Here is a 26095-nt window from a genome sequence, read left to right as displayed (position 1 = left end):
GAGTTAAAGTCCCAGGCCTTCTTCAGTGGAAGAGAAAGAAGACAGGCTGTGTAGAAAAGCAGAGCCTATCTTGGTGGCTGATACCCTCCTGTTCCTGGAGGGGGAGAATTTAACCTGTCCTTAAGATGGGGTGCCCACCGATCTGGGATACAGCCAAAAGAAATCCTGATGTGAATATTATTTAAAATGGAAATAATTGTGTGGAGAGTGTTACTATAAAGGGAGTTAGAGTAAATCACAGTCCATGTCATCTATTTGTACTGAGGGGTGGGAATAGATCAATTAGGTATACATCCCAAGAAGTTAGGGAACATTTCATAAGTGTATGTGCTTCTGGAAAAATATATATTTTATAGATTGGGTCCATTGGTGTTTCTATAGTGAGATCCCCTCCCTCTTTCTCTGTGTAATGACATCTTCCACAGAAGAATTATCTGGGAGTTAAATGGACATCCTACTTTGCACATACCCTTACGAATAGCATAATTGAAGTAATTCCTGTGTATTTCATCAAGCAGAATATTGATATTAATGGGGGGGTTGCTCAAGATAAAATGGAGAGAGTGATTATTCACTGTCCATTTCTTTCCACTGACTAAGGTGCCCATCGAAAGTGACAAAGGTACATTTTACACAGTAATTGTATAGAAACATCACAGAGGGGAATTTTGCCAATATAATAATGAACATACATTTTCTTTCCTACAAGCAATTCACAAACCCGATAGTCCAATCACTTCTTACAATAGAGTTGATACTCGGACCTGTCTATTGAAGAAGGTGGGTGGTAATTTAAATAAAGGGGAAGTGGCGAGAAGTGGATAGGCAGTGATATTTTAACTGATTTGTTGTTTTTCACAAATGAAAGATTCCTCTTGGTCTCTCATGCATCCAATCTATGGTGCCTTCATGCTCAGGGTGAGTTAAATACATAGCTACTTCGAGTGAAGTGTGTGTTACAAAATTGTCTATTTCCATATCTGGGGCATTGAAAACTAAAGTGACTAGTGTGCTTATTATTTTTGCCATTTGTATTTTTTGAAGAAACAATTTATCGGTTACCTGATTCAATTATTTATATTTGGTTAATAAGTAGCCCTTCTCTGCAACCCTGTATGCTTATTGTCCCAAAAGGGGAGGGAAGCTATGGGGAATCAATTTTACTAAATTGGGCTCCCAGATTAATACAAAGAACTTCATTAAATAAAGGAGAATGGTGCGTACCTGTTTTGGGGCATGTGGAAATTCCCCTGAAGTAGATATTGCTGTGTTAAAACATCCCACAACATGTCTTCCGCTCCTTTTAAACAAGCAACATGTGAACTTTCATTATCCATACCTAATAATCATGCATGAACTTAGACAACAACCTCAACTCCCCTCTATTATCTCTTCTCTTTTATTTTTGGCATCTAGGGCATTTTAGCAATACATCTGAAAATAAAATTTATTTGCCTGCTTTTCTGGTCCTTGTTCCCTCTCTCCCAGTCACCACCTGCTTTCCCTCTCTCTGATCCTCCATTGCCCTTTGGAGTAATACGTTTGTTATTAAGTATCCTTTTACTCAATTTAATAATAATAAAATGTATTTTATTTGTTTTTTTTTATGTTATCGTTCTTGTTAATCCCTATTAAAAGCAAGGTATACATTATTTTTCAAAAATTGACTAGTAGAGTTTGCTAATTGAAATGTTCTTGATTAGCAAACTAACCCATTTGATTAGCAATGGTATACTAATATTTTTAGTGTCACCAGAAGTTGTTTCTACCCAAGACACAATACAGCATTTTTGTGTACAGCTTAAGTCAAGACATTTGTGAAAAAGAGTATGGCCTTGCAAATTCTTTAAAATTCTGCTAGACCTCCAGGTCTAGAAACTTAGTTTACCTACTCGACCTAAGAGAAATGTACTCCACTGATGGCAACAGATGACACAAAATGTAAATACGCTTTCGGTAAAATGATGCAAGTCACTAAAACACACCTTGTTTGGCATGCTGCTGCCACCAGAGGCCAGCCATGCACAGTGAAACCTGTATTTAAAACTTTTATTTCATATTTACTTCGTTTGCAGTAAATGTCAAACGCCCCCTGCAAATTGCACTCGCCCGTCATAAAATCTACTAGACGATGAGTGGGCAAGTGGACTTTTTGTGCCCTGGATGAGTGTCTGTAAAAGGTTAGCTCCATGAATGGACACAAATAGATGCAATACAAATGCTCTGGAAACAGTTTTGCCACCTCTCATGTTTATGCTGTTATACAAGGCAATAGTAATCATAGAGGAAAGTGAGCTCTGGAGGCTAAATACAGTGCAGATCAGTAGATGTACAGAATGGATGGAACTATTGATCACTACTTTATGTACATATGTCGTTTGTTTTCTGTATTCATTATGTAAGAGGAAGGAACATAAGAGACTAAGCAGAGTGGATGGCATAGCAGTTAGGGAACTGGACAAACTAGTGGTCATCTCACTTTCAGGGTAGCTGGTATATAGCAAAAAGATGATGAAATAGAATGTACAATAGGATGCGTTCAGCACATGGGTTGAGCGCCAGTGCAGTGGATGCAACCAGTAGGTCACAGAACTAGGTTTGCCATCTAAAGTATTTGGCTGTGTAAAGGTGCATATTTTCAAAAGTGTTAACTCGTCTCATTGATGCATCTTCTCCAATAAAATGAAATCTAGTTGACACTGAGATTTAGATATACTAACATAAACTTTACTGTAAAGCAGAGAAACACTGCATTGTTTTACAGAAGAAATTATGCATTATGTACAGAATAGAACTGTATGACTGGGCCTCATAAGTGTGCCGTTCTGGAAATAACAGTGCCCAGTTGTTTCCGGACCGGCACACTACAACTCTGCGGGCGGGCGCTGTCCCACCCGGCAGGGTCAGACCTGCTCAAGTGTCCCCATTCCGATAGAGTCCTCTGGGACTGGGGACTAATGAAATTGCTGGTGCATGACTTCCCGGCCATCAGACTTGGAATAGTCTGGTGGCACCGGGAAGTCAGACGCCAGTCATTTTTTTACAGGTCCATGGCAACCCACTGGTATCACCGGCAATGTTACCGCCGGACCCGTAACGAGGCCAACTGTCTTTTAAAAAATATAAAGTTAACACATACTGGTCTTTGCCAGACAGGATATAGTTAGCTCAATAAAAGTGTCATTCGATTAATTCTGGCTTGCAATTATTTATATATCAATATTGACTTGCACTCCAACACAGGCCTTTGGCACTTAAAGAGTGGAGGAGATGATTACTGCAGTGAACAGAGGAGAAAAGGGTGGCGAGAGGCCTGAGGGTAAGTGAGGAATGCAGGCCGAGCTGTGCTTTCATTGAACAGGGCAACTCAAATAGCTATTTTTGCTACACAAGTGTCAATTTAATTAGCACACCTACAGAATTGCATAGCAAATTGTTATACAACACTGCTTATTTTATTCCTTGTAAGGACAAATATGCTTTGCAACTCACTATTTGGACCCATTTTTTCCTCAAATGCCTTGTGAGGAGAACACACCCAATGCCACTTAGAGGTGTTGCAGTAACTCGCTATATTCTCTCCATGGTGTAATATGAGGCAAATTTGAAAACCGTGTCCAGGACCAATTAGGGATCCCAGTCCACCCCTTTTTCTGAGGTTAGAAGAACAAGGTTTCACATAGGATGGTGTTATTCATTTTGGGTGGTCTGTTCAGTGTGTCTCAAAATGTATGGAACAAGATCGCACATTTTTTAAGAGTTCAAAATTACATCAGTTCTATTTTTTATGCGTGTGTTGCTATGTCCAAGGTTTACTTACTCCCAGTAGATTAGCAGTACATGCACTAGTCATCCTCTAGTAGGGACACAAGGTTCCTTTCTAGTGCCACAAGTATTTATTTACTGAAATTGATAGTATTTCCGGCCTAGCCATATACGGCCTCTGGTCTTTGGGCTCCCCTTGGCAAAGATTTTCTAATGTTATATATTTTGTAAGGTCTTTGCCTCTTTTTCATGCGTGACACAGGCTAAGGTGGGTTCCTTGGATTTCAGCAGTACTGCCGGTGGGAATGACCTTTATGTTTCCATTGCAGCTTAGCTGTATTTACAAGCAACACACATTGTGGAATGGTTTTAATTTTGTCAGGTAAATTGAAGAAAACAATGACCTCTTGTTTATATTAGTTTTTAAGTAAGTACTATGATGAAGAAGGAGATTAGGAGGCAGGGCCAACATTATGTACCAGTAATCTTCTGTATACTGATTTTTGATTTATTGTTCCAGTAATCATGTCCATCCTTCCTGAATGGTGATGAGTCTGCTTCAATTTGGGTGGGCTCGGATAGCGGCATAGAGGGAAATGTAGGTGAGCCAAAATTAGATGGTCCCTCCAAAGATGTGAAGGGGCCCTTTCATGGCTCTTTCAACGTTAAAGAAGTGGATTGCCCAGTATTTTGCTTAATTTTTTGTTTAGTAATGGAAAAAAGGGTGACTCTGTCAGAAGGTGGGCTTACTTCATGAGACAGAGAACGTAGAATCAGAGTAATGAAGATTATTGGTAAGTACTCATGGCATACACCAGCATTGATGGACTCAACATTCTTTACATTATAAGGCACTTACTTTCCAAGTCATGGTGTGCATATTTAACATTGTCTAGTGTGCTTTGATTCCATTCAAAGAATCCTTCAACCTAGTCTCTGTAATGTGTGTTGCATTGTAGCTGGCCAGAATGCCACAATGTGCCACACTCAGTCTTCTCTGCTTAGTGTTTTCCCTGTTTCCTTGGCAACCATAAGAACCTTCTCCACCAGTGTTTGCATACATTTCCTATGGTGTGCATTCTTGTCATTCATATCTGCCAGATTATCCAATGTTATGTTGAACACATTCTCTCAGTTATTTTTTTCACTAAAATGACTGCCTTCTGGGACATGAAGGCCCAGTCTGGTAGTGGCCATATTTTGTCTGAAACCACATTCTTCTCTAGAGGTGTTGCAGATGACGTAAGGGGCAACTTGGCTGCCACAGTCTGCCATACTCAGAATTGTCATTTATTACTAAGTGTGCTCTAAAAATTCCTGTTCAGGTCTCCCAAAATGAATGTAAGGTCCCTATTCCCTTTCCATGTGCCATCTTTACACAGAATTATTTGAGGGCACTTGAAATGAATAAGAACATCCAGGATCAAACACACTAGTCTAATGTGTTGAGATATTTGTAGAAATGTTGCTCTTTCCACTAAGTGACAATCCCTGATCTTACATTTCCTGCTATACATTCCATAGGAATACAAATGCTAAACTCCCTTCTATTCCAATCTGTCTTTTTAAATTTATCTGGATTTCATTGAAGTTGATTTAATAGTACTCTCTGTAGGCTATGAAGAGTGGTCACCGATTTACAGCCTAAGGTTTTTTACTTTACCTGTGACCACGGCAGGATCTAGTTTATTTTAGCTATAATTTACAAATGCTGCATTCTCTGTGCTGCAAAACATGTTTTACACAGTGCACACAGCACAGAGGAAACATCTTGGTCTTATTTAAATGTAATATTACTCAGTTTTAAGTACTGTAAAAGCAGGAGATGACTCACTCTAACAAACTACAGTACCTTGTTCTTGTTCTGTTAGTAATAGTTTATAAATAAGCGCCTTCAAACTGTGCACAGAAAATTGCAATATTTTCGACAAACACTGTTGCATTTCCCACTCAGATATCAACATATACTATTTGGAATGAGTTCTACTTAATGAAAACCACCCTCTCCATCTTCCCCTCTCACTCTAGAGACTTGGAAGGGGAAGGATTCTAGTCGACTCATCTACTTAAACTTGGGGAGTTTTCCTACTCACTTTTGAGTAACACTTCAAGGTCCAGAGCCAGCAGTCACCCTCATGTATTCCCGGGGAATCCCCAGTCAGATGGACTCTCCTGGTCCCTCTTTCAGGATGTAACCTTAAGAAAAAAAATAAAGTCTTTCCTATTGTGTAAATGTACACAGTGCCAATATGAAAAAAGTAGAAAGATGATAATATATCAAACAGATACATTATCTGATATCATATACAAGCAGCTTTTGGAATAGGTGGAAAACCTGAATAAGCAGAAGTGCTGACAGGGGAGTATATCAGGCAATCTCAAGTCAGTGGAAATTAGACACCTGGCAGGAGAATCCAAACCCCTTTACTTTAATAAATGTCTTTAACCAAAAACATGGCAAAGTGTGTCCATCTTTTATTCCTGACTCTTCACATATGGTGTCAGGAATGGAACCAGGCTCAGTTGACACAAACTGGGATCCCACACAAGTAAAGTAAGCTCTAACCCTGCAGTTTTTACATGTGGTTAAGAGTGGACTAACATCACCTTTTCCACCAGTGGGTCATATACACAAGAAACCAAGACAGGTTCCAGTCCTATAACATTTATACATAGGGAAAGACCTATACAAGTTCTTTTTTTCTACCAATGGGCTTCTCATGTTTGTTTAGAGAAAACAAGAGAACCTAATTGCAACTGGTCCCTCGCAATTGTTGTTGGGGGTCATCTGGGCTTGCCCTGGTACCCCCACTAATTAAAAAAGGCAGCTGCTGGGACAGCCAGGGCAAGACCTGGGAATTCCCATGATTTTTGCTGTGGGATCGATGGGACAAGCTCATTTTAAAAAATAATTACGCTGCAGGGACTGCTAGGGTAAGACCCAGTGACCCCCGTAATTGTTGCTGGGGGTTAGCGGGCCTTGCGATAGTGGCCCCCAGTCTAATTGTTTTAATGCAGCTGCAGGGGCCACCAGAGCAAGACCCTGCTACCCCTGTAACTGTTGCTGGTGGTTCACTGGGACTTGCCCTGGCAGCACCCACACTCATTTAAAAAAAGAAACAGCAAAGGGACCCGCCAGTGCAAGACCCGGTGACCCCCGTGACTGTTGCTGAGGGGCGGTTGCCAGGCCCTGTGCTTGAGGCCACCACTCATTAACAACAAAAAAACAGTGGGGCTTCATTGGGCAAGACCTGGTGACCACCACAATTGTTGTGTGGGGGTGAAAGGCCTTGACCTGGAGACCCCCACACATTTACAAAAAATAAAGCATAGACCACCAAGGCAAGACCTGGTGACCAATGCAATTGTTGAGTGGGGGGATTGAAGGCCATGCTCTGGTGGCCCCCTGCTCATTTACAAAAAAGAAACTGCGGGAGCCAACAGGGTAAGAATTGGTGAACAGCGCAATTGTTGTTTGGGGGTGTTGAAGCCTTGCCCTGGCGGCCCCCCACTCATTTACACAATAAAACAGCTGGGGCCGTCAGGGCAAGACCTGGCAACCACTGCATTTGTTGCATGGGGAGGATGCTGGCCTTGCCCTGGTGGACTCTGACCAAATTTAAAAAAAGTACTTCATATGGGGCAGCTAGGGCAAGGTGGGCAAATCCTGTTGCCCAGAGTTTTCAAATACAAAACAATATGGGGGACTACCAGGCCAAGGCCCAATGACGCACAATGCTAAAATTGGGGGAAAGGGGATGTCACCGGTCCTTGCCTTCACAAACCTTGTTTTGTTTTGTTTTTTTAAACTATTCAGCTCACTATTTGGCTCCGGACAAATTCTTGGACCAACTATACGATATTCAGCCCTAAAGCAAATTCTTTATTCTTTACAGCCCTATTGTGTATGCCCTGTCTCTCTGTCTCTGTTTCTATCTCTCTCTCTTTCTCTTTTGCTTTCCTTCTCTTTTTTCTCTCTCTCAGTCACCATCCAAAGGCAGCAACAGGAAACTTGAAGTGTATAATTTTGTTTTACTTGCTCTGACTAGGTCAAGCTTACTTGACAAGACTTGGATCAATAGATTCCTATAGCTTGAAAAAGAAAGAAGCTGATTCAAATCACTATGTCTACTATTCACAAACATTTGAATCCGATATGCGATAAATATCTATTGGCTCAAAGTGGATCAGAATGATTAAAGTCACATTGAATCAGACATTTACTGACTTGTCTTCATTCCACTCACAAGCCATCTCTATGGAGGCCAAAATGGCTGGAGGTGAGTTGAACCATATGTTTCATTGTATCGTAAAAAAGTGTAGAGGAGCACACCTTTTGTCAATTTAACCTTTGTACATTCAGTGCTGATTCTGTGTTACCAAAATTTGTACTCAATTTTAGGTGCCACGGAGCCAGGTTCTGGGCTACAGAACCAAATAAAGTAGAAAGGCTTTTGGGATCACTTTCAAACAAAAATGACCATCACCCCGTGCACACATTTAGGCATTAAACAATGCAAAAAGATATTTACATAAGATGTATTTCAACATGTATTATTTAATCTTACTAAAATAAAGTAAACATAAACATCAGTTAATTTTCATTTTTGCATATTCAAAAATAAGTTCATAAACATAACAGTTCTAAATTCAAACAATTTACTAATGATTCTAGATGCATAGTTTTAATACAAATAACACAAATAATTTCTTTCTTATTTGCATTCAGCATATAATGTCTTTTAATGTTCTAAAGAGAGTCCATTTCCTATTTTTCTCTTTTGCACTTCACAAGTCCTTTTCTTTCAAAGTTAATTTTTCACTCCTGGCTAATTGCCTTCTTGTTGATCTGAACCTCTACTACAAAACGCGTTTCGGGCACGTGTTGCCCTTCATCAGGTGTTGACAGGTGCCTTTTTCGATTAAGGATTTTCTGCAAATTAGATAAATAAATATACTTGTCAGTAGTGTAGCCAATTATTCAAATATTCTAGTAACTTTTGTTTTACCTCAAGAGAGACATATTTGTATCTTTTTCTCTGACCTGTGGACTACTCTCTATAAGATTTGCCACTTGTTGCTGGAAAATGACTCCCTTAGAGTTTTTGTGGCGGACCTTTGCCTACTTCAATTCTTCAGTTGAAACGGGGTATTAGTCAAATCTGTAAGTCAACAGATGTTAGGTTTTAATACTCTGCTCTTTCTCCCTGCGTGTTTAGTCGCTACTATGATAGCGCTGTGTCCCTCTACAAAAACCTGTATTCTTACGTATATCGCCTTGTGTATAGTTTTCTTCAATCATGCACTTTTTTTGCTCACCTATGTTTGGAGAGCTGATGCAGAAGATAGCTTGGGCTTTTTGGGATGTCTCCGTCCTCAGACACTTTTAATAGTTCTATGCTCCTTCTCTCTGATGTTTTGGTGCTTTTCTCCCTGTAAGGCGATCGATTTTATGCTACAATTATATTTGTTGCTCTTGTGCTGGATTCAAGTTGAGGACATATAGGCAACACGATTTGCTCAAAAAGACCTTTTTGTTTCTTTCTGTGACTTGGTTGCTAAGCTTTGCGCACTTTCTTATCACTGCTTTTTTCTCCCATGCGTGCTGTCCTTCTATCACCTGCAATTTTGTGTTCGTGGGGCGTCTTGTTCCCCTGTCGATTACACAAAACTTCAGTTCTAAGGGCTGTTTCCTGATGTGCACAGTTCTCTTGTTATTTTTAGTGCCCCTTATTTTTCCTTACCTTGTCCGTGGTAAGACTTTGGAAATCAGCATCTTCCTCACTCGAAATTCACGTTCTGCGTTGTTACAGTCGTTATGGCAACTGGATCGCATTTGCTAGTTAGTATATCTCCTTACTAGAGGAGGTGACTAACAGCTTGCATATGGCGGGCGCCATCTTATAGTGTGTTAATTCTCGTGATTTTCATCAGTAGTTGTGACGAAGGACTTAAATGCTCTGGTCGGAAATCGGCGTCTTCCTCCCTTGAAATTCGCACTCTGCATACTTACAGTGTCATGAACCGGCGAAATTGCCCCTTCTGGACCTCATGGTCATTGTCACGAAGGGCTTGTACTCCTTGTTCCTCCCAACATGGCCGTACCAAGCTACGTGCTACGCACTAGCTTTCACGTCGTGGCACGTACTATAAATTGGTCATGCCCCTGCGGGTCCGCGCTTCTCAACGCTATCTTCGGAAGTGACTCGACGTGTGCTTACTCTCTACTTTAGTTCCCTTTGATCCTCTTACTTCCTTCCTTGCCTTTTATCCTGTTCCTGGATTTCCCCCCCCTACTTACTCGTTCATCGCTATCCTGGATACCCTGGAACCACGAAGTTCCCGGAACTCTGAACGCGTCCTGCAACCTGACGAGGCTCGGGCGAGCCTATTCAAGACCCGAACGATCCACAGGAAGAGTCCTGCCGCCGAACAAGGGAGATCCCGATCACAGGTGAGATGGGGGGAGATTTATGACAGTTTGAGACACCAAACGATCAATACGGATTCTACCATGGAGAATGCTATTCAGGACCTGATGCGCGGAATGCAAGAATTTTCCACAGAGATGCAGAATTTAAAAGCCGAGAATGCGGCGCTAAGACAGCTTGTCTTGTCACGTGACTCCGCGAACAAGGACAGCCTACTATTGGGAGGAGTGGTTGATAAATACGACGGTTCAACAAAAACCTTACGTGGATTCCTGGATTCTTGCTTGGTACATTTTACTTTCAAGCCCTACTATTTCTCAACTCCTAGGGCTAAGGTGGGCTTTATAATATCGCATCTTTCCGGTAATGCCCTTACATGGGCCACTCCTTTACTCAATTCAGGGGATGCTCTCCTGGATGATTATGAAGGGTTCATCGCGGAACTCAAGACCATGTTCGAACGTCCGGAGCTGGTCCACGGTGCTCAAGAGAAGCTACTTGAATTCCAACAAGGATCCCAAGACATGTTGACCTATGTTACAAGATTCAAACAGCTAGCCAAAAAGGCGGACTGGCCCCTGGAAGCCAGTTTTACCTTGTTTCGCAGAGGTCTAAATGAAGAGATTAAGGACGAATTAGCCAGGGTGGCACGTCCTAGTTCATTCCAGGCCCTCCTGGACTTGTCTATGCAAATAGACTTCAGAATCCAAGAAAGAAAGGCCGAAAAGAGAAAGAATAAAGTCTCAATTCAAAGAAACTGCCAAGAATCCGAGCACTGATTCTGAACCCATGTAACTTGGAGCCTTTCGTGGACCAATTTCCCCGCAGGAAAGGTTAAGAAGGATACACACTGGCTTATGCATGTATTGTGCCTCAGATAAACATCTAGTTAAAGAGTGTCCTCTGGCTCCTCCCCGACGCTCGGGAAACGCCAGCTCCCGATCCTAAACGGAGCAAGGTTTCGGGAGAGCGATGTTTGCTCCACATCAATTCCATCCTTGAACTCTCCTGGACAAAACAAATTGGTGATATTACAGGCCTTTTTATCGCCATCCAAGGACAAGGTCTACCCCATACTGGCCTTGGTGGATTGCGGAGCAATGGGAGTCTTCATTGATCAAGATTGGGTCAGACGTCATAACATTCTATATGAAGCAAGACGTTTTTCACAGCCAGTGGAAGCAATTGACGGAAGACCTCTTTCCTCAGGACCCATAACTCTGCAAACAAAGGAGATCCATCTTTCCATAAATCATCATCAAGAAAGGATTGTGTTTGACATTATAAAATCAGCCCATTACCCCTTGGTTCTGGGCATGCCCTGATTACAAAGGCACAATCCATATATTAACTGGACGGCCAGATCCTTATTCCTGGGCTCGGAGTTCTGCATGAACCATTGTTTAAACCTGGATACCTCAGTCACAGCTCCTATAAGTCTACCAAGGTGTCCAGAGACACCACTCATGGTTTCCAATATTGTACAAGTTCCAGAGATCTATCAAGGGTATGCTGATATATTCTCTACTGCCATTGTTCAAGCCTTACCTCCACATAGACCCGAAGACTGTGCCATAGATACTGAACCCTCAGCAGTGATTCCCTTTGGCAGGATGTTTATCCTTTCAGAACCCGAAAAGAGAGCCCTCCGGGAATACCTAGACACTAATCTTGAGAATGGCACCATAAGACCTTCAAAATCACCAGCTGGTGCTTCATTGTTCTTCGTTCCAAAAAAGGATACCAAAGAGCTCAGACCTTGCCTGGACTATCGGGGCCTAAATCAATACACCCTGAAAGACAGATACCCACTACCCCTGATCTCGGATATCCTTGAATCTGTGAGAGGTGCAGTGATATTTACGAAACTGGATCTCCGAGGTGTTTACCATATGATCCGTATCCGGAAAGGAGACGAATGGAAAACAGCCTTTAGAACACCCTTTGGTCACTTTGAATACCTAGTCATGCCCTTTGGTCTGACTAATGCTCCCGCAGTCTTCCAGCGTTTTATGGATAGGGTGTTCTCTGACATGTTATTTTTCAATGTTATCGTCTGCTTGGATGACATATTGATCTTCTCCAAGGACTCCTTGAAACATGAAGAACATGTAAAAGCAGTACTTCAACGTCTCCGTGAAAATCAACTCTTAGCCAAACCAGAAAAATGTTTGTTTCATGTTACATCAGTTCACTATCTGGGATTTGTCCTTAGTTCAGAAGGAATTAGTATGGACCCTTCAAAGGTGAAGGCCATACTGGCTTGGCCCGCCCCAACATCTGTTAAGCAAATACAATCCTTCCTGGGGCTTGCCAACTTCTACCGGAAATTCATTCCCACCTTCTCCGAGATTGTTCAGCCCATTGTTAATCTCCTGAAGAAAGACGTTCCATTTAACTGGTCTATACCACAAGACAAGGCATTCCAACGCTTGAAAGAAGAATTCACTCAGGCCCCCATCCTGGCCCAACCTGACATAAATCGTCCTTTTCTAGTGGAAACTGATGCCTCCAATTACGCCATTGGAGCAGTTTTAAAACAAGAATCCGATGATAAGTTGGAACATCCCATTGCTTATCTCTCACGGACCCTGACCACCAGCGAGACTCACTACTCAGTTCTGGAGAAGGAGTTATTGGCTATTCGTCATGCTTTCACTGAATGGAGACATTTACTCCTGGGTGCTAAATATCCAGTTCAAGTCCGTACTGATCATCGAAATCTTCAGGTCCTACAATCCATGGAGTGCAGGAACAGTAGACAAGCTCGATGGGCCTACATCTTTGCTCAATATCAATTTCAAATTTCACATGTTCCTGGATCGCAAAACTTGATTGCCGATGCCCTTTCACGGCGCCCCGACTACGTTCCCTTGGAGGATAAGATCTATCCTAAAATGTTTCCACCCACAATCTTTGTAGCTCAAGCGATCAATCTCCTGGAAGAAATCAGAGCACAGACTCAATTATCTGAACTCTGGAAGGACATATCGAAGAAGAATCCCTGGCGTCTGACAATCAAGGAAGGATATTTATTCAAGAACAATTCAGTGGTCATTCCGACAAAAGAACTTCAACAGAAGGTAATTAATCTATGCCATGATACTCTTCACTCCGGCCATCGAGGAGTAACCAACACCTTCCGTCTTATACAAAGACAATTCTGGTGGCCAGGGATGAAGTCCAGTGTAGTTCAATACATCAAGACCTGTGCTATTTGTAGTCATAACAAATACAATAATCAGAGGCCGGCGGGTCTGCTTCTACAACCTACGTTGCCAACCAGACCCTGGGAAGTTATTGCCACTGACTTCATTGTTAAATTACCACCTTCCCGAGGATATACAACCATCATGGTAACCATTGACTTGTTCACTCATCTAGCTCATTTTACACCATTGTATAAACTACCATCTTCCTCAGAACTTGCTGGAATTTTCCTGGAACATATTTTTCGTCTTAATGGCCTTCCTTCCAAGATTATTTCGGACCGGGGACCTCAGTATATTTCACAATTCTGGAAACATCTCTGTCGTGTTCTAGCAATCCAACGTGCCCTTTCTTCAGGCTATCATCCACAAACCAATGGGGCAACGGAATGAGTAAATCAAACCCTGGAACAATATCTTTGTTGTTTTGCCACCAAGGTTCAAGACGATTGGTTTCTCCTCATACCTTTAGCCGAATTCTCCTACATTAACTCAGATCATTCAGCTCTCAAGATCAGCCCTTTCTATTGCAGTCAAGGTTATCACCCGTCTGTTTTACCATCAGTTCTGCCAGAATCTACTCCGGTACCTACCCTTGACTCTTGGATTCAGACGCTAATCGACTTACAAAGAGAGGCAAAGGATCAGTTAGAACAGGCCCAGACTCGAACCAAAAGATATGCGGACTCTAAGAGAAGACCATCACCATCCTATTCAGTTGGCGATCAAGTCTGGTTAGCCTCGAAAATGTTACCTCGACATCTACGACCAAACAAATTAGCTCCTCGCTATTATGGTCCATTTTCTATAAAGGAGATCATCAATCCTGTCTCCTTCCGACTTAAGCTCCCGGATTCCTGGAAGAAGATACATCCAGTCTTCCATACTTCTCTGTTGAAACCCTACCTTAGTTCTACTCGAAAACCCTTCAAACCCACACCTGTTGTTGTGGACGACCAGTTGGAATATGAGGTGTCCAGGATATGTGATTCCAGGTATAGGAGGGGTCGACTACAATATCTGGTCGAGTGGAAAGGCTACCCCCCTAGCGAGAGAACATGGGAACCAGTTTCTAATTTAAAGACCCCTCGTTTGCTCAGAAGATTCCAACTTATTCACCCAGGCAAGCCTGGAGGAACCAGTCTTCAGAGGGGGCATGCTGTCATGACCCGGCGAAATTGCCCCTTCTGGACCTCATGGTCATTGTCACGAAGGGCTTGTACTCCTTGTTACTCCCAACATGGCCGTACCAAGCTACGTGCTACGCTCTAGCTTTCACGTCGTGGCACGTACTATAAATTGATCACGCCCCTGTGGGTCCGCGCGTCTCAACGCTATCTTCGGTAGTGTCTCGACGTGTGCTTACTCTCTTATTTAGTTCCCTTTGATCCTCTTACTTCCTTCCTTGCTTTTTATCCTGTTCCTGGATTCCCCCCCCCTACTTACTCGTTCATCGCTATCCTGGATACCCTGGAACCACGAAGTTCCCGGAACTCTGAAAGCGTCCTGCAACCTGACGAGGCTCGGGCGAGCCTATTCAAGACCCGAACGATCCACAAGAAGAGTCCTGCGGCCGAACAAGGGAGATCCCGATCACAGGTGAGACGGGGGGAGATTTACGACATACAGTTCTTATGTCAAATGGATCGTATTTTCTGAATAATCTCTCTCCTTACCCGAGGAGGTGACTTGCAGCGTTCATATGGCGGGCGCCATCTTGTAGTGTGTTTGTACTCCTGATTTTCATCAGTGTATGGAGTGAAGCTCTTTTATGCTCTTGGTGGGCTTTTATGTTGGTGTTCAAGTTTAGGTTTCTATTCATGATTCACCGAAAACAACTTAGGTCCCAGTCTGCATTCATCCCATTTGGCTGCATGGAGTTCAATTTTTCTATCCAGTATGTTTCCTTTTGGAGCAAGATTCTATTAAGGTTGCCCATCCTATTGATAATTTAACTTGTTCCAGTGTAATAAGCCTTATTTGAGCAATGTTGTGTCTCTCTTTCTTGAAGTGCTGTGTGACTGGAGATTTCACTGCACAAGTCCTTATATTAGACTTGTGTTTGGACCATCTTGTTTTTGCCTTTCTACTTGTCATTCCTACATAATATATGCCACACGGACATCTTATTCCATGTATTACGTTTTTTGAGTCACACGTGCATGAATGGTGGAGGTTGATCTTGTACCCTTTGTGTGGGTGGTTTATAGTGCTGCCCTTTATTATATTGTTACAATTGTTACATTTGTGACATTGTACCTTTGTAGTTTTCCAAGGTTTCTCTTTTTTACGAAAAATCTGCTTTGATAAAGTGTTGTTTAATGGATTTACTTTTGTTATAAGCAAAAAGCGGAGGTTTGGGGAACAGTCTTTTCATCATTGGGTCGAGAGTCAATGTTTTCCAGTTTTTGTTTATTATCTTCTTGATTTTGGGACTTTGTTGGAAAAAGGTAGTTACATACACAAACTTTTCTCCTTCTTCCTTATTTTTGTGTTTCAATGCATCTGCTCTGCTTATTTTGCTCACCTTTTCAACACTTGTATTGATGTTCATTGGTTGATACCCTCTTTTTTCAAATTTACTTTTTAGCTCTTTTGTTTTCTTGTTATATTCATCTTCTTCAGATATTATGTGTCTATACCTTAGAAACTGGCTGAACAGTAAGATTTCTATTGTCTTTCTTATATGAAAGCTACTAGCATGTAGTATGCTGTTTCTGCCTGTCTGTTTCGTAAATATTGTTGTCTCTAATTTGTTTCTTTTTTTGTATACTTGTACATCCAGGTATTCAACTGTTTCTCTGCTTGTCTTGGTTGTCAGTTTTATCCTTGGTGGCATTTTATTCTGATGTTGGAAGAATGTCTCTAGCTCCTCTTGTGAACCGTTCCAAATCCCCAATATGTCATTGATAAACCTGAACAGACATTTCAGATGTTTTGTCCATTTTTCTTCACTGAAGGTGTTCTTCTCTTCCAAATAGGCCATGTAGGTATTGCCATAACTTGGAGCCATTGCGGCACCCATTGATGTTCCCGATGTTTGTACATAATATTTATCTTCAAACATAAAGAAATAGTTCTGTAGTACAATCTTCAATAGTTTTAGAATAAAAACTGTGTCAGCTTTACAATCTGTGTCTGGTTTTAAAAGTACCCATTCCATAGCTTCTAATCCACCTTCATGAGTGATGTTTGTATATAGACTCACGGCATCCATAGTGAAGAGGATGTCTTGCTCTTCATCAATTTCTATGTTTTTGAGTTTATACCAAAAATCATTGGTGTCTTTGATGTAGGTCTTGAATTTCTGTATTGATGGTTGAATTGCTTGGTCTATATATTGTGCCAATGGCTCTAATAGACTGTAATTTGCTGCAATGATTGGTCTTCCCGGCAGATTTGTTAGATTCTTGTGAACTTTCAGTAATGTGTATATGATTGGAACAGATGGATGAAGATTAGTCAAAAAAATGTTTGTACGATAATTTGTTAGTTCATCACTCTCTGCTTCATCCAGTGTCTTCTGAATTAGTTTCTGTACTTTTTCTGTAGGATTTTCAAAAATGTCAAGATAAGTATTACCATCTTCTAATTGCCTTTCCACTTCCATTTTGTATTGTTCTGTGTTCATCACCACTAAAGCACCACCCTTATCAGCTGGTTTTAGTATCAAATTGGGATTTTTCCAAAGTTTATCCAACACCTGTTGTTCTCTTTTGGTGAAATTGGATTTAGTTCTTTTCTGATAGTTAAGTTTTTCCAGATCTTTCAAGAATTGTTTTTGGCACACATCTAATAGAGGATTTTGAATCGGGGGCATGAATGTGCTTTTCGGTCTCATTTCTAGATATTTACAGTCTTCCTTTGGAGATCCCGATTCACAGGTGTCAAAAAAGAGTTTCAGTCTCATTTTCTGAGTTAACTTAAAGAAGTCAATCTTCTCTTTGGAAAGTGAAATGCTGTAATTCGGGACAAAAGAGATGCCCTTTGGTAGCATTTTTTCCTCAAATTTGCTTAACCTGTAGTCCGACATGTTTACGACTAATTTCTCTTTTGCGTGAAATTCACTTTCCGGGTTGGGTTTTTTCTTCTTGCCTCATATCATAGTAGCAACTGGTCCCGGTACAAAAACCACACAGGGAGAAAGGGCTAAGCATTAAAACCTACCATCTATTGACTTACAGATTTGACTAATCCCCTGTTTCAACTGAAGAATTGAAGAAGGCAAAGGTCCTACACGAAAAATCTACAGGAGTAATTTTTTCAGCAACAAGTGGTGAATCTTACAGACAGTGGTCCACAGGTCAGAGAAAACGATACAAATATGTCTCTCTTGAGGTAAAACGAAAGTTACTAGAATATTTCAATAATTGGGCAACACTAATGACAAGTTTATTTATTTTTTTAATTTGCAGAAAATCATTAATTGAAAAAGACACCAGTCCACACCTGATGGAGGGTGTCACGTGCCTGAAACACGTTGTGTAGTAGAGGTTCAGATCAACACAAAGGCAATTAGCCAGGAGTTGAAAAATGAACTTTGAAAGAAAAGGACATGTGTAGTGCAATAGAGAAAAATAGGAAATGGACTCTCTTTAGAACATTAAGAGATACTTTATGCTGAATACAAATAAGAAAGAAATTATTTGTATTATTTGTATTAAAACTATGCATCTAGAATCATTAGTAAATTGTTTGAATTTAGAACTGTTATGTTTATGTACTGTTTTTTGAATATGCAAAAATGAAAATTGACTGATGTTTATGTTTACTTTATTTTAGTAAGATTAAATAATACATCTTGAAATACAACTTGGGTAAATATCTTTTGGCATTGTTTAATGCCTAAAACTGTATGGGGTGATGGTTATTTTTGTTTGAAAGTGATTCCAAAAGCCTTTCTACCATATTTTTCATTGCTCAAGCCAGGTTCATCAAGACCACACAAAAAGGGCTCATCAACAAATAAGTCTTTCCAATGCAAGTGAATGAAGAAAACACATAGTTTGCAGGAATACCTAAAAGGTTGTGTAAGGGGACTCCAGTGCACAATTGATTGTGAGTATGACTATAAATGATATTAGTGTATATTGAACGTAGCTCAGAAAAAAGTTGAAAAATTATACATGCCTAACCTAGATAATCACACAGCTAGACCTTTCTAAGTGTCCGGTGTCGCATCCTAAATGCTTAGAAACATCAGGTTTAGAGAAATGTCAGCGAAATGAGGTCTATTCCTATCCAATGCTAAGCAGTTTGAGGAAACCATGTGTCTTTAAAACTCGGTTTAGATTTACAGACGTTTGTGTGTGACTAATGGGGGAGTATTCCATATTGTAAGTTAATGGTGGCATTCAGGAAGGGTGTAGGCCATTTCCCGGGTGGATATATCGTGCCTTAGAACCCTTCCTTAATCATGAGGTGTTTTAATGTCCTCCTGAACTTGATATAACTATTTTCTAGTCTCAGGGATTTGGATAGTCTATTCCAGTTTGTGGATGCATCGACGGCAAATATTCCCCTCCCCCCTTTCCATCTTTGGATGCATTTTGAACTTGGGAGGGATAAGGAGGTTTTCGTCTGATGAATTAGGGGTCTATTAAGTAAGAATATTATATGCAGGTAATTGATATTTATTTTATATGATTTAGTTTAAATATACACTTTTCACATACATTATAAAATAACAATTATAACACTACTAACATCTATTAATATGTAAACAATCAAAAACAAGCAAACATATATAGATATGTGACTATATACAAATACCAATCACAGTGTATTAAAACAACATAATATCCTAAAACCAATACATTTCATTTCATATTTTTCATACTTCAATAAAACCAAACATCATTATAAAACCATTCTACACTTCATTTCACATTACAATTTCTTCATTTCAGCTGGGCATTTACACATTTAACTGCAGCTTTCCATACTCTTAAAAGTGCTGTCTGTGTTCCCTTATTAGTGGTATTTAGGCAATAATCCAGAATGACTCCTGTTTGATGGATTCTAGCTCGTGTACGTATTGACCTAGATTGCACATATAAACTGGTCCCAACTCCTTACATTCCGTTAAAATGTGCTTCCCCGTGATATATTTGGGTCCTTTATTCTAGAGGCCGTGGGGTATAACGCACACATAGTTTGAAAGGTAACCAATGTAGGGCTCAGAGTCTAGCTCTAATGAGGTCCCATGCCTTCAGGCGCAGGAATATACTGGCATTGCAGTTTCGAATTAGCCTCCTAGGAGGGGTTAGTAGTGCATTCAGAACTTTGAACATGCTATTGCAGTGATTTAACTTGTAGATCACCAGAGTGTTAGTTTAATTAGTTGCACCTGGATGTGGGAGAAAATCTTCCTCAGCATCTGTGGTTAAATGCAAGATTTACTAACTAGTCTCTCAAGCTACAGGGAGAGGGATATGGTCTTGTTGAATGTAATCCCGAATTTCAGTCTCTTGAATCTATAGATTTATACTGATAAAGTGTTTTATTTCTTTGTTTTTTTGTTGCTTTTCTTACCAATTGTATGTTACATCTATACATTAACTGCCATTTATACATTGGTACTTACCCGGGCTGCCAATGCACCATCCTCCTCCATGGAAATAAATCATTGCTCTCCTCAGCGCATTGGATGGCTTCTTGGGAATAAATAAGCGCACTGGAACATTATTAAATGCAATGTCTGTCACTGTGACATTTTCATCCGATATTGGCGGAACATTTCTGCTAGACATGAAGAGCATCATAATGTCCATATAATATGGCATTCCAAGTCTATCAGATAGTTGTGCCTATGGAAAAATAAATAAAACAATAAATCAGCAATCTGTGGGAAATATAGTCAAGTAAATGTGCCTGCAGTGTATCTTGCATAGTCTATTAAATTAAATATACATTGAAATTGTGAACTTGGAAAAACATTTTTAATGATATTTTCTGTAGAAATCAAAATGTACACCTACCTCCGCAACCATATTGAAAACAGTATTTTTAAAATGTTCCAACAAAACAAAAATGTTGCTTTTACTCAGTGTCATACACTAATATCAACAGTTGCTTTATCATTTCACATATAAATTGATATTATGTCAATACTATAAAAAGGTACTGATGAATGATCCTGTAAGTCGCTGTTCTGAGTTGCTTATCGACTGATGTTCTTTGCAATCTGAATTCAACTGCACTGAGAATGCGCGGGTGTGGCTGGCTGACATACCCCGGAGCATACGTGGATGGGAGGTGAGAGTTGTCATGATGCAGCATACTGGGACCTTTTTCACGCTCTCCCCACCTGTTGCCTCACCCTGATGCAGTGCAGTGCATTGTGGTGCATTGAGGTGCATGTATCTCAGAAACAGTGTGTCCAAGGGCCTTGAAACGTGATTTTGATGTTTTGTTCATCCAGTTGAGAGGATTAAAATGAGCTTTGTCTGGTCCTTCTACAACCACATTGATGTTTCGCCGATTTCAGGCAACCGTCTCAGGTGTGAAAGTGCTGAAATCTGGAGAAAGGTGTGGGGTGTCCCAGTGTCATGTAGACAGTAATGTCTGGCGGGTCCTAACAGGTAACTACGCAAAATTTGGTGCAGATTGGTGGAATGGTGTGGAATTGTATAAGGCGCAAACTAACAGATTTTCTAATTCACATATATATTCAAGGAAAAAACTTTAGTTGCATTGACGTTAAGGTGAGAACTTAATGCAACAAATTCCAGGATATTCAGCTAAAGCCACCTTACATCTGGCATGGCTGAAACTGCAAGTAGGGTAAGGAGCGTCCATACCAATAGAGGGGTAACACTGGGAATGGCCATGGGGGAAGACAATTAAAATATATTTTCTTCTTTTTTCCCACCACCCTCCCTGCTTCCTTCCATCTGCAGGTGCTGTGATCAGTCAGAGCTTTCGTGTCAGCTACCGCAGGGGTGCTGAGGCCCTGAAGAAAGTGGTGCAATCACCAAACCACTGAAACATGTAGGCCTATTCAGACCTCCTAATAACAAGGGACTATATGTAAGGTCCGGAGGTGAAAAGAGTGAAATAAACACCACTTGCTAGAGAGAAACACTGCTTTGGAATTACCACATCATATGTGGAGTTCCGAAGTATGGACTGTAAACTTCAAAATGCTTTTCCATTTTAATTTATTTTTATATCCCAATACAGGGAAAAAGAATAAAGAAAAGTATTCCACCTAAGAGGCCCTGAGCACACGTTTTGGGTTCAGTGTTGGTAGACACACTCATAGTGGGGTCTTTCATGTTACAGAAATCTAATAAAATAGTCAATTGCCTGAAGGATTTAGGGTAAGCCTCTTCTTATCTATCCCCTAAGCCTAGATAAGAGGCCCACCAGCGCTGTCTAGGGCCAGACACCACACGAGGGATCATATAGAATGGTTGGAGGCCAAGCAGCTTTGAGTTCTACATAAGAGAAAGCAAAGCAGGGGTGCTCTTTGATTGCCAGCCACATATAGGTTGCAGAAATTAATTAATCATCACAAAATTCCTTACATGGGTGCATGGCTCCTACATAAACATCAATTGACTCATAAAGTAATTTATGTTAATATACAACATTGGGGGCACCAATAAATCGCAAAACAGCATGCTATAAAATACTATTGGCTATGTAAAATTCGTTGCACCTCTCCTGCACAAACAGCATCTGGTACTGTTTGCCATGCAGGTGTCCGACTTTAGTTTAATAGAATAGGCTATAAGGCCCTTCAGTTGTACCATTTAAAGTCAGCACTTGTGCTGCCTAATATCCCCAAAACTATTCCCATGATCGGGTGTAAATGGCACTTATAGAGCCACGAATGAACCAGACACTCCCAATGTGTGTTGCTGGCTCTCCCCTGCCCCAACCCTCCTTGAGTGAGTAATTGAAACCCCAAAGAGTGTGGGTGCAGCAGTTTACACCTAGACTTGTAGTGCCCCTTCCCTCCCCTCAAAGTGTGAGGGTATATACAGGCATATTATTAGCACACATGCTCTCCCATTGAATACCTCGTACATGTGCAACCCAAACGGCTGCCTTTGATAGGGGTCGTCATTCCTCTCCCACTCTTTTGGGCATCGCCATACACGGCTGCTCATTGATTGCCTGCACATATTAGTTGCAGATGTCCAGTGATCACTTCAAGACCTCTATGCACGTGTGCAGGGTTGGTACATGAACATGGATAGTTGTTCCATCACTTGACTTATACATCAGTTTATGGTAATACAAAACACCCCACAAAATAGCATGCCGTACAATTCTAACGACTGCGCAAATTACAGTGCACCACCCTGCGCAAACGACACGACATGACCCTGTTTGCCTTGCAGATGCGAGTCACTTTTGTAAACAAAACAAAAAAGACTGCAAGGCGTATTGGTTGTGCTATTTGACGCCAGGCGCTGGGTAACCCAATAACAAACGAAACCGGTCTTCCGTGCCCAGGGGTAGCTGCCTCTTACAGTCACAAGTGAATTGTCACTCTGAGAACCCCTCTAGGCCAGTGCCCGTACTCTTGAATGGGTAGTGTATCCCTCCCAGTCTGCACCCACACTCGTAGTGTCCCTGGCCTCCTCTCAAAGGTGAGATTGTGCCTAAAGGAATAGTGTTAGCACGTCTCCTTTCACACTGATGTCCGTGCATATGCATCGTAGACCTGTCTTTCAAAGGGTGCCCTTTCCCCACTTCGTTATTTGGAAACAGCGGTGCTAAGTAGCTGCCTGTTCGATATACTCAGTGATCACCACACAACCTCTCTGCAGGTGTACAGGGCTGGTGCAGTAAACTGGTAATATGATCATGCACACAGGCGGGGGGTGTACCCTCTTTTGCATGGGGGAATGAATCGAGACGAATGAAGGACCAACAAATAAATGAACACTGTTTCAACAGAAGCAAAATTGTGCAAAGGGAGCTCTGTAACCACCATGATAAAACAAGCATTGGAAAAGCCAATACTTTGTCTGTTTACTGCTCTTATTTGCATTTTGCATTTCTAGGCACCATTGTGCAAGGAAGAGAGGGCAAAGGATGTTATAAGGGGTGCAGGTGTGCAATAGAATGAGAAGGGGAACAGAACAAAGGCGGAGGTCATAGAGCCATTGATGATGAGCAAGAGAAAATATGAGTGATACAAGGTGAGACTTGGAGGGTAATACATAAAGCGAGAGTGTGAGAGGAAGGATGAGAGGGGATAGGGAGAGGAGACAAGGTGGGTGGGGGAATTAAGAGGCTATGGTGGGGTTGGGTGGGGGAATAAAGGGTGATGGATGGGTGGGGCTATAGAGGGGGTAGAGGGCGTGGTAGGGGTAAAGAGGTAGGGGTAGGGTTGAGTAGAGAAAGAGGGGGTAGGATGGGTTGTGGTAGAGGGAAGGGGAAGGTGGGTGGGGATAGAGAGGTGGTAGGTGGTGGGCATGGGGGTAGAGAGAGAGAGGGGGTGGGGTGGATGGGTTCAGAGAAAGGTTGATGGGTGAGTTGGTGGGAGTAAACAGGGTGACGGTAGCGTGGGTGGGGTAGAGAGAGTTGGTAGGGTGGGCAGGGTTAGAGAGAGTGGTGGTAGGGGTGGGTTTGAGAGAGCGGTGGTCGGGTCAGTAGGGGGGTAGGGATTGAGAAAATGGGTTTAGGGTGGGTGGGTGAAAGTAGAGAGAGTGGAGTTAGGGTGGGTTTGGGTGAGAGGGGGTAGAAAGGGTGCGGGTAGCATGGGTGAGGTAGAGAGAGTTAGTACAGTGATTGGGGTAGAGAGAGTTGGTAGGGTGGTTAGGGTAGAGAGTTGGTAGAGTGGTTGGGGGTAGAGAGAGTTGGAAGACTAGTGGGAGTAGAGAAAATCAGTGTAGGAGGGTGGGGGTGGAAACAGGGTGTAGGGTGGCTGGGGGTAGTAAGAGAGTGGGGATAGAGGGAGTTGTGGTAGGGTTGGTGTAGAGTAAGTGAAGGGTAAACGTGGGCAGAGGTAGGGAGAGTGGGGGGTCAGAGAGTGGGGGTTTACAATGGGAGTAAGGTGACTGAGGGTATGGTAGGGAGCGTGAGCGGGGGAGGTTGGATGGGGTGGAGAGAGTGGGTTAGTTTGGGCGGATGGGTTAGAGATAGTAGGGATAGAGAAAATGGCAGTAGGGTGGGTGGGTGAGTGAAGGTGGGGAGAGTGGAGATATGGTGCTGAGTGGGTAGGTGGAGGTAGAAATAGTGGGGGAAGGGTGGGTGACAATTGAGAGCATGGGGGATATGGTGGGTAGGGGTAGAGAGGGTAGGGGTTAGAGTGTTTGGGGGTAGAGAGAGTGGGTGTAGGTTGGACGGGTGAGGGTAGAGAGAGTGGGGGTAGTGTGGGTGGGTAGGGGTAGAAAGATTGGATGTAGGGTGGGTGGGGTAGAGAGAGTGGGTAGGGGTAGATAGAGTGGGTAGGGATAGATAGAGTGGGGGCTCTGAGAGTGGGTGGGTGGGAGAAGAGAGAGTTTGGGTGGGGTTGGTGTGGGTAGAGAGAGTTGGGGTCAAAATGGATGGGGTTAGAGAGAGTGGAGGGTGGGTGGGGTTAGAGAGAGTATGGGTAGAGTGGGTTGGGGGTGGGTTTGAGAGAGTGGGGGTACGGTGGGTAGGGGGCTGTGGGCTGAGAGAATGGGACCAGGGTGGGTGGGTAAAGGTAGAAAGAGGGGGCTAGGGTGGGTTGGGGTCAGAGAGGGATGGGAAGGGTGAGGGTTGCTTGAATGGGTTAGAGAGAGTTGATAGCGTGGGTGGCGTAGAGACAGTTGGTAAGGTGTTTAAGGGTAGAGAGTTGGCAGGGTGGTTGGGGTAGAGGGTGTTGGAAGACTAGAGCGGTAGAGAGAGTTGGTAGTGAACCCGTAGGCCCTTTTAAGCAAGGTAGCGCTATCTGGGATGGATGGGGGGCAGATATTCCTCTTACTCCAATAATCAGACCGCATCAGGAAGTAAGCAAGACTTAAGCTGTTTCATTAACAATTATTTAAAACAGGGAGTACAACGGGCATCACGGACCCACACAAGCATTCTCAATGTCTTGTATGAAAAAACACATATATATAGTAAAAATGTGTCATACATGACGTTATACTACGTTGCAAAAAAGAAAACCTATTGAGGGTTTGGATTGGCTTAAGGGGAACATCTAAGTATACTTTCTATGGGGGACTGGATTGTGATTGGATCTCTAAGGTCAGGTGGACAGCTATGCCCACCCCTAGTGCAGGTCATCTTTTGTGTCATAAAATACCTTTTTTTATGTTGTTTTATAAAATGTTCTTTCAGAGATGACAATATCAACGGTGCTGGAAGACATTTCGAACCTCCCTGGGTTTTAATGCCTGCTTTCCGATATTTCTTTATGGTCAATTTATCACATGTAGTTTTTACTTTAGCTTGTCTTTTGGTACACAGACTCTTTGTAACCTAATCTGTGTTCCTTGAGGCAGTGTCCAAGCACCCCTTATCCTTCAGCTGGACCTCGTCTGAGGATAATGGACCGGCTGAGGCCGAATTAGGGTTTGTGCTTGTAATTGGAGAGACATCGACCCAGGCCTGCCCCATCGGCCACATCAGGTGCGTTTTTGTCTTTAGACTCACTTGGTTCTATGGGTAAATCCTGGTGAGTGGAATTTGGCCCGTGGGTCACTTTGAAGACCGAGTCATCTTCTGACCTTCTGTTCGGTGAAGACGCCTGGTCCT

The 26095-nt window shown here is 42.1% G+C and overlaps 1 protein-coding gene across 1 annotated transcript in view; it reads right to left on the bottom strand.

The window, feature by feature from the left end:
* LOC138491711 (arylacetamide deacetylase-like) overlaps positions 1–26095 on the bottom strand; it is a 196484-nt gene that overhangs the window by 149890 nt on the left and 20499 nt on the right. The window contains exon 2 of the mRNA XM_069618393.1: positions 19992–20214. Coding sequence (XP_069474494.1) covers positions 19992–20214 — 223 coding nt within the window. The remainder of the gene's footprint in view (positions 1–19991; positions 20215–26095) is intronic.

The sequence above is a fragment of the Ambystoma mexicanum genome, chromosome 10, assembly GCF_040938575.1.
Source record: "Ambystoma mexicanum isolate Mex_15411 chromosome 10, UKY_AmexF1_1, whole genome shotgun sequence".
Classification (NCBI taxonomy): domain Eukaryota; kingdom Metazoa; phylum Chordata; class Amphibia; order Caudata; family Ambystomatidae; genus Ambystoma; species Ambystoma mexicanum.
This window is presented reverse-complemented; position numbering and strand designations above follow the sequence as displayed.